Here is a 9,396-nt window from a genome sequence, read left to right as displayed (position 1 = left end):
AGATGATTCTGATCCTAATTATTATTAATAAAACAACAACCAAACAAAACAAACTAATAAATAGCTCATACAATGTATTTGAATGTTACAGGAAGACTACTCCATATGACCTTGTAGAGACTAGCTGCTTAGTTTGCATTGTCGTTACAGAGGTCATTCCTAAAATGATCCACTCGGTGGCGGTATGACGGCACATTGAATGTTACCTAAAAACAGCCATAGAAGAAGACACGACCAATCAGATTCTTAAACACCCGGAAATTACAATTTGAATCTTGGGCGGTGTTTGCGTTGAATTGGGTAGGCAAGTTTGATTTTATCGGTTGTCAGAGTAAAGCTAGATAAACAAGTAAAAAAAGGAAAGTGCAATGACGGTTCAGTCTTATAAACGTTAATTTATCGAGTAACTGTTAGAGCGGCGACAACTCAATAGCTAGAGTGCGTGTTAGCTCGTTAACGATAACCTGAAAATTAACTTTTTTCCGTTACAGAGCAGCAAGAGGGAGCTAAAATGGAAAGCAGCCTGTCCAGACTTCTAGTTGGACTCTCTGTACAGATCAGCCGCAGTGATGGTGAGCTGATGGTTGTTTTCTATGCTGAGTATTAGCTGCAAATTTAACGCTACGTCGTTATCAAAATGTGATTGTCTGTTTGTTTATGTAAACCAGGCCGAGTTCATCTGGCAACGGTGAAATCTGTCGATACCGTCAAGTCCACGGTGATGGTAGAGTGGCATGAGAGGAACATCTGCCGAGGGAAAGAGGTCAGTAACTCCATAAAGACAGAAAATACTTTTGTAACATTAGTTTTAATATGAACAAGGCATCTCTTAAACCTCAACCATAAAAGCATTTTGAAATGTAACGTATACGTAATGTTTTTTGAGCAAGTTTGACATAGTCGTTCCCAAATCTGTTACTGCATTTCTCCTCTTAGCTTGGTGTTTTTTGTGTTATAGGTTGAAGTGAGCGAGTTATGTTCACTCAATCCAGAGCTTTTGGACCACATAAACGCTGTCACAAACAAAGCTGCTGAACAACCTACTCCTGCTCCAGAGAAGGTAACTGTTACCTACATTTCCACGTTACAAGGGTGAGGAGTGTCTTTCTTGCAGTGTCAACAGGTTGAATCATATTTTTAAGGATTTGAACACATTCTAAATTTTTACCACCAATAATCAAATATCCTATCCTTCCTTGTTTTGTATCTACTATGGCATTAAATTGGCTTATTTTCCTAATAAACTAGGATTAAAGAAATGTTCATATTGTTTTCCTGTGATTTCAGTATACCGTGGGTGGAATAAAGTTGACAGGTGCAACTAGAGCTGCAACGTTTAGTTGATTGACAAAAAATGAATCGCCAACTATTTTAGTAATCATTTTGAGTCAATTTTTAAGAAAAAAAACCCTAAAATTCTGGACTTTTGCCTTTTGACTTTCTAGCTTCTTAAGTGTGTGTGTTTTTTTTTTCTGGTTTCTTTAGTCTTCTGTGATGGTAAACTGAATATCTTTGAGCTTTGGACTGTTGGTTGGAACAAAACAAGACATTTTAGGTTGCACCAAAACTGACACACCAGATAGTTTGTTACACAGAACCATCTGAGAAGTCGTCCTAGGGAACTGTTTGGAAAAGGGCGGGCACTTTCAAAAAATTCTTGGCAGGTGATTGGATGAATCATGTCTGTCACCATCTTACCTTGTGAGGCAGCTGAATTCATGACACTGATTGGTCTGAACCACCAGTGGTTCGGACACAAGTGCACAACTTGAGGCCTGACAAGATGGATTCTCATGTGATCTTATGATGTCGTGATCCCGGAAATCCAGCTGCCTCACAAGGTCACGTTTCACCATGGGCTTTTGGAAACCATGACTGATATTTTTCACTATTTTCTGACATTTATAGACCAAACGACTTTGAGAAAATAATTGACAGATTAATCGAAAAATGAAAATAATCGTTAGTTGCAGCTCTAAATGCATCGTTACTCATCTTTTGGGTTCTGTTGGATTTAACGCTAGACCTGGATAAAATAATAATAAGGCTGTGATAACATCTGTTGCACACAGCCAGACCTGGCTTCTTCATGAATGAGCTAAAATCTGGGCAACACTGACCAACTTCTACTTCTTTTTTTGTTTCTCTCTTCCATAGAAGTATGGGAGTCGTCTGCGCTCATCCAGGATTCCTGCACCACCCACCTGTATGTAAATGAATTGTACTGTTTATTAGTTTTAGATTGCTGTGTTCTGTAGGTTGTGTTTTTAACAGCTTGTTTCCTTCCAAAAGCCTCTGCTCCAGCAGTCACCAAGGCTGAAGAGTCAGGTCGGCAAGGCATGTTCCTCTCTCTAAAGCAAATGATTCTCTAATCACTCATTTCTTACTGGGATTAGGGTGTTGCTGCAAAAAACCCACCTTCCTGGAAGAGAGAGCTCATCACTGATTATAGATCTTCTGCTTTACTGGTGCTGGGTTGCAAATCAATAACTTCTGGCATGCAGCAATATATATTTTTGACCATTAATTGTGATTTGTGAATTATGGTGTGGAAATGAAATTATACACTGGGCAATGAGGAAAGAGGTCAGTATTGTCACTGCTGCTTACCCGTTTCTGATTTTCATCATATGACGCACTCCTTTTTTATTTTTCTGAAGTGACTGAATTTTAATACCACTGTTAGCCAGAAATGTTTTGATTGAATTAGAAGGCGTCATCTTTTAATTTCTGCTCCACTTTAGTTTTGATTTTTCTGTACTTGTGTTAATCAGTTCTGCCATTTTTGTGTGAATGCAGAACTTCATCCTGTCTGCTGTAGCATCTCTGCTCTATGTGTGTTCAGCTCAGCGCCGCCCTCAGTCACATAGACCTGCAGCTCTTTATACATTCATGACACAGAGACGCAGAGCAGAGGAGAGAGACGGAGACCGCAATTGTAACCTGGTCGCTATGCTAATAGTCTCAACCTCACACCCTGTGCGCTGTAATTGGCTGGGGGCTACACACCCACTGCCCAAAGCAAAATAAGTAAATACAGGCAGAGGTCAGTGTCTCTGCAGATGAATACACCGCCACACACTTCTAGTGGGTCATAAGTGATGATTGAGAGGGATTACTTTTGTATGAGTCCATACATTGTTTTTTAGGAAAATCCTGCAAAGTATACCTTTTTAACAATATTTAAATTCAGACACTAACTGACTTGGATTTGTCTTACTTTCAGCCGCCACTCGCTCTCAGGCCAGGCAGACATGTATGTTCCAGGCTCCCGCCCCTGTTCCAGCACCAGTTCTGACTTCTGAGACAAGTCCAGAGACAATCCACCCTGATCTCCCCCCTTCATCAGTTCTCACAAACTCTGGTTGGTAGTGATCTTCTGAAAGGATCATTGAAAAATCTTTTCACAAAGTAGTACATTTACAAAAAGGAGAAAACAAGCCACATTTATTTTATAAAACATTTGGGTATTGCTGCTCTGTGTCTTCATAAACTCAAGTGCATTCTCCTGCCTTATCTAGCGATTCCTAATCAGCAGCGTAGAAAGAATGAGGCCAAACCGGCAATGACGCTGCCTTTTGCCCGTGAGGCCATAAAGGAAAATGATGAACCTGAAAGAATCCCTCCGCCTGCTGTTAAAGGTAAGCAATGGATCTTATACTGGCATGTACCCTAATACATAGTATCGTGACCATAAACTGCACTATCCTTGGTTAGATTCTGACCAGGGACCTATATTGCATGTCATCCACCTTCTCTTTCTCATTTCCTGTCATCTCTCTCCTGTCAAAAATGCTTATAAAATCATAAAATTGTCCATAAAATACTTTAATTCTCTGCTACAAATGATTGGCTTTCTTTCACTGTAGATCTATTCACACATTGATCTTACGAACTCCATATTCTGTTAGAAATAAGAACAGGTGGTGCGTAATATGAGGTTGGAAGGTGTTAACTTCATTTAATAACAATGTACTCTGCATATCCGATATAGGCCTACATGTACTAATGTTCTGTTTTGATCTGCTTAAAAAATAGTAAATACTGAAACATGTACATCATCTCTATGCACTTCAGGTAGAAGAAAATCTGTGGCTCCCCAGGAGTTCAATAAAGGCAACAAAAGGCTGTCTTGTGTTATTAAACCCCCCGACATGCAGACCAAGAGGGGAAAGGTGTGATATTTTTACTCATTCTTCTATTTCTGTTTTTCAATAGTGACTTGGTTGGAACTTTAAGACATAAGAGAAGTTTGTTCTTTTATTTTATTTACATTTCCTTCCTTTTAGTATGGAGAACCTTCACGACCAAACCAGAAGTTCTATGATATGATCCAAGAGTTCAGAGAGACCTTGGAAATAACCCCTTTATCAACTACTGACATGGTAAGTTTAGCCTTAACCATCTGCCATGTATGAAGCGATATGTTAGCATGCAATTTATAGTACTTATATACTTTTTTTCTTATATCTTGTGTTTTTACAGATTGAATCTCAGAGGATTTGTGTGTGTGTTCGCAAACGACCCCTTAACAAGCAAGGTAAGTTGACAATGAGGTTTAAGATCCTGCATGTATTATTATTTGAAAAGAAAAGCGTAATTGAGGGTGCACTCTTGCCCAAAAATAGTAGTAAAAACTTTTAAAGCCTCATACAGAATTTTGCGTCCTTGTTTATTCTAGAGAGTACTAAGAAGGAGATAGATGTGGTCTCCGTACCAGGGAAAGGTGCTCTGCTGGTCCATGAGCCAAAACAAAAAGTGGACCTCACAAAGTACTTGGACAACCAAATCTTCCAGTTTGACTACTCCTTTGATGAGACAGCCACCAACGACTTGGTCTACAAGTAATGACCCCATTTGCTCTTTTATTAAGCAACAACATGCTGGTTTTCATTGAGTGTTTACAGGGATTCACTTATCAGTTTTCTGAGAATTTCCTCTTTGAGGATGTGGTTTTAAAGGCTGTCGCATTGCCATCAGTCCAGACTTTTGTTTCTCATCTCCCACAAGCTGTAAATAATTTGGTATATAGGAAAGTGTTAATAGCATTGTTCTATACAGTAGTATCTGTTCAGTAATGTGTATGAAATGTTGGTCAGCAGTAGAATACACCTGGTATATTTTTCATACATGCTATTATTGTCCTCAGGTTCACCGCTAAACCTTTGGTACAGTCCATTTTTGAAGGCAGCATGGCAACATGTTTTGCCTACGGCCAGACAGGAAGCGGGAAGACTCATGTAAGTGACTCTCCTTGCTCTGTTGTGTTGAGTTGTCTTTTGTTTGTTTTTTTCATTCTGTGACACTTTTTCTACCTAGACTATGGGAGGTGATTTCACAGGGAAGCAGCAGAACAGCGCAAAAGGAATCTACGCTTTGGCAGGTAGGACCCAAACCATCTCCAGTGGCTCTCTATGCACTTTAAGAATGAGGAAATAGTTTATCCTGGTTTTTCCTCATTTTGTTTATCAAACAGGAATAAATCAAAAGCAGTTTTCAAACTTGCTCTATCCACATTATTTGTATTTGTTCCCACTCACTCTGGATAGGATTTCCTGTTAATCTCCACATTGTTATTCACCAGACTACATAAACATCCAGGATTAAGTAAACTTGCATCAGAACTTCACTTTGTATAATTACTTCACTTTGTCCCTTTTAGCCCAGGATGTTTTCGCCAATATCAATCACAGAAGATATGCTAGCCTGGATCTTTCTGCCTTCGTCAGCTTCTTTGAGATTTACAATGGCAAAGTAAGAATGTTCTCTTCTCTCACCTCACAGAAACAATTGAAAATATTTGACAGAAAATCAGTCAGCTAATTCTAAGTTACCCCTCAAATGAAATGTACTTGTTCATTTAGGTGTATGACCTGCTGAACAAGAAGGCCAAGCTACGTGTTCTGGAGGACGACCGACAGCAGGTTCACGTGGTAGGCCTGGAGGAGGTCTATGTGTCCAAAGCAGAGGATGTCATAAAGATGATACAGATGGGCAGTGCATGCAGGTACTTATCTGTCAAGAGGGTGTATGTTGAAATGTCATGGTACATACATCTGTACTTTAGACCTACGTTACTCTCACTATACAAAATGTTGACTGAAGAAGCACTAAATATGTATGTTTAATTTCATCAGTTACTGTGACATAGTAGCTTAAACCAAGAATCCTAAAACACATTAGTATTTCAAATGCATCATCGGGTTCAAAAAAACATTTAATAAACACATAAAATATTTAGGGGACAGTCTGTTTTGGGTTTTTTGGTCTGTCTTTTTTTTCTTCAGCTCATGAAACGTAACATTAACATGGCTGCCTTCCCTTTCCTTTTTTCCTTACTGTCTCTCCAGAACATCAGGCCAGACCTCAGCCAATGCCAACTCATCCCGCTCTCATGCCATCCTCCAGATTGTCCTAAGACGCAACAGCACACTGCACGGCAAATTTTCACTGGTCGATTTGGCTGGCAATGAGCGTGGCACAGACGTCAAAAGCAATGACCGCAGCACTTTGGTTGAAACTGCCGAGATAAACCAAAGCCTTCTGGCTTTAAAGGTAGACTATGGCTGATGTGTAGGCATGCACACACTGGGTTAAGTTAGAAGAGGGGAGTCTGGTCCTCTCAAATTGATACCATTAAGTAAAGTACAATGAAACACACCAAAAGCTGAATTCTACTGGCATTCTCAGAACTGAATCCAAATATTATATATGCATACATAGCACCTGACAAGATGATAATCACAACATTACACCTAACACACCCTTGTGTTCACTCTTGTGTCCCCCAGGAGTGTATTCGTTCACTGGGAAAGAACAGCGATTACATCCCCTTCAGGATGAGCACTCTGACCAAGGTCCTCAGAGATTCCTTCATTGGAGAGAAATCCAAGACCTGCATGGTATGTATGGACATCGATGTTAGCTTAGTTTCACTTTGGAGAAACACTATCTTATGACCCTTATTACCCAAAAGTGGATAATAAAGCTGCACACTAAACAAGCATAACTATGGTGTGTGATTGTAGTATCAATATCTGAAAATGTCCAAGTGGTTGATCAAATCATATAGTGTATGTGACTGATCTAAGTTGGGTATGCCTAATAAACTGGTAACTGAATGTATGTATGTGTGTAGAAGTGCAGAATGTACATACCTTTACATTCCTCCCCCTCTCTCGGTTCAACAGATTGCAATGGTGTCTCCAAGCATGGCTTCATGTGAATATACAATGAACACACTACGTTATGCTGACAGGTAAATGTTTTGCTTATTATATTTAACTCTTGATAGTGATGGAAATGCAATATTCAGCTTTTATTATTATAAAACTAATATGTCTAGGAAGGAAACTTAATCTTTTCCCGTCTTTGGCAGAGTGAAGGAATTGAATGGCAATTCCAAATCCGGTGGAGTAGCCAAGTCACAAGAGCCTGTAGATACATCTTCAGAGGAGGTCAGCTTGCACAACTTCAGTCTACAAGTCCAAAATCGTTAATGCTTATGATTTTATATTGTTTATAATTTGCTCTTGTGTTTTGTAGGAGTCTGTTGTGGATACCAGCGTGTATGATGCCATATCCCAGGTGGCAGAGCTGGAGGAGAAGGTTTACACGGAGCTTCAGGTATGATTTTCTTAATTCTGTTCTTCTTTTCAGCATACTCATTCATTTAAATAAAAACAGCTTTTTCAGTCTTCACACTCTATCACTTTTGTCTCTCAGAGGGCAAATGAGCTTGTCAAGGCAATGGAGCAAACCTCGTACAACATCGAGGCAGGACTCCCGGACCTGGTGGATCATTCCCGGAAGTTATTGGGTTCGTACTAGTTTCATAGCCAGACCTATCTCCATCTCTGCTTTTGTTTTAGCACTGTGCCAGTGTAGATTTGTACAAAACACAGCTTGATTTTGGTTGATTATTCTCACTGAGACTACAGCATTAAGGCAGACAGCAGAAGGAGGAGAAACTGAAACTTTAACATAAATATGACTACAACTGATCACCTTGTTATTTGACTAGTTGGAAGCTTTATGTAGTATCGGGTGGCAGTTAAATGACATAGCTTAGTCTAATCTTATATGTAATGCCTAGGACCAAAATCTGTGTGGATAAATGCGCTTTCTTATCTGTCCTCAACAGACACAGTCCTGGCTTTGCAGTCTGCTGTGGATCAGGAGAGAATGGCGAGGCTGAACCACTGAGACAAACCCACCCAGACGAACAGTTTGTTTATTGAAAACTTTGTTTTGAGGCAGTTCTTTTGATCTTATTGTGTATTACAATACGTTGTGTTAAATAAAATGAATTAAAACACTAACTCAATAAAAATGTTAAGTCTTTAAGAGATGCCACTTTTGGCGTATATTGTTGGATGCAACACTTTTCTGTTTGCTGTGGATGTTTTCATAAAATCTTACTATGATTGATTCCACTGAATTATTTGAATTTATCCCTGTGTTTGACACAATTGTGGAAGTGGCTGCAGAAATTCTTATAAATAATTGTCAAATAATGTATTACTATCCTTAAAACACATGGCTCCTATCAGTGACTCTAATTGAACATTATTGGGTCTGAGTATATGGACAGTCATAAATTAAAAGTAAAATTGGTTATGAGAACAGATAATTCTTGTAAAAAAATGCTGCTATATTAAAAATGAGTTTGCAGTTTATGGATTTCCACCTATGTCACAACAGAAAAGGCAAATTCATCTCCTGCATGCACAGGTGGGAGACAAAGCTTTCAACTAACTATTCAGTTAGTCAGCATAGGTGGAAAAATAAGCCAAACATAATTCAGTGAAGTTAAGAACATGAGAAGGTTATAATCTCACTTTTAAATTGACTGGAGAATACAGTTGGCACAGAATGGGATATATGCAGTGGAAGTGAGCCTTAATATTGAGGAAAATGTTGAATTCTTTGTTATAATTCATAAGGTCGAGGGTTTGAAAATAGTACACATGAAAATACTATTATGCTCACTTTTCTGTTAAGTTTTTCAAGATAAAATGTTTTCAGTTACTAGTATTTTTTTTTTTTTACTACTTGAACATTCAATATTAGTTTGTGGGTGTAAATTAGTTTATTTGAGAAGAAATAACTTTATGCTAAACTAAGCTCTATGATGATAAGATGCACATGTCAAGCAATAAGTTTGATTCAGGGATGCCAATTAATGCCAATGACACTGACATTCAATGCATTATCACAATCTTTTTTTTTTTTACTCTTTATTTAACAGAATGATAAACACAAGACCACATATGAAATAAACCAGACCAAGAAAATGTGATAAAGTTATTACCACCACATCATCACATCAGACTATTAACATTTTGACCCAAAAAAGTTCTACATTTCAATGTGTCATATCAAACCTTTTTTAAA

At 38.5% G+C, this 9,396-nt stretch overlaps 1 protein-coding gene across 5 annotated transcripts; it reads left to right on the top strand.

Moving 5' to 3' along the window:
* Nucleotides 1–231: 231 nt before the first annotated feature.
* kif2c (kinesin family member 2C) lies at nt 232–8,321 on the top strand. Of its 5 annotated transcripts, none has more exons than XM_042427726.1 (23): nt 232–300; nt 492–572; nt 669–763; nt 959–1,060; nt 2,158–2,206; nt 2,293–2,337; nt 3,227–3,364; nt 3,522–3,641; nt 4,078–4,175; nt 4,290–4,385; nt 4,486–4,540; nt 4,682–4,844; nt 5,150–5,240; nt 5,320–5,383; nt 5,663–5,754; nt 5,865–6,007; nt 6,351–6,555; nt 6,792–6,902; nt 7,191–7,258; nt 7,379–7,457; nt 7,546–7,626; nt 7,726–7,819; nt 8,144–8,321. In XM_042427726.1, the coding sequence occupies exons 2-23, from the start codon at nt 512–514 to the stop codon at nt 8,203–8,205; spliced, it is 2,112 nt and encodes a 703-aa protein (XP_042283660.1). In that variant the 5' UTR covers nt 232–300; nt 492–511; the 3' UTR covers nt 8,206–8,321. The 5 variants fall into 5 exon arrangements, with proteins under 5 accessions (XP_042283660.1, XP_042283663.1, XP_042283664.1 ...); XM_042427729.1 differs by having other exon boundaries at nt 233–300; nt 2,293–2,328; XM_042427728.1 differs by lacking the exon at nt 232–300 and adding an exon at nt 341–359.
* Nucleotides 8,322–9,396: the final 1,075 nt, after the last annotated feature.

This window comes from Thunnus maccoyii, chromosome 12 (assembly GCF_910596095.1).
Source record: "Thunnus maccoyii chromosome 12, fThuMac1.1, whole genome shotgun sequence".
Taxonomy (NCBI): domain Eukaryota; kingdom Metazoa; phylum Chordata; class Actinopteri; order Scombriformes; family Scombridae; genus Thunnus; species Thunnus maccoyii.
This window is presented reverse-complemented; position numbering and strand designations above follow the sequence as displayed.

Coding starts and splice junctions, on each gene's coding strand:
- kif2c (XM_042427726.1), top strand. CDS start 512: ATGGAAAGCAGCCTGTCCAGACTTCTAGTTGGACTCTCTGTACAGATC. Junction 2,207..2,292: donor GATTCCTGCACCACCCACCT/GTATGTAAATGA, acceptor TCCTTCCAAAAG/CCTCTGCTCCAGCAGTCACC. Junction 6,556..6,791: donor AAAGCCTTCTGGCTTTAAAG/GTAGACTATGGC, acceptor TGTGTCCCCCAG/GAGTGTATTCGTTCACTGGG.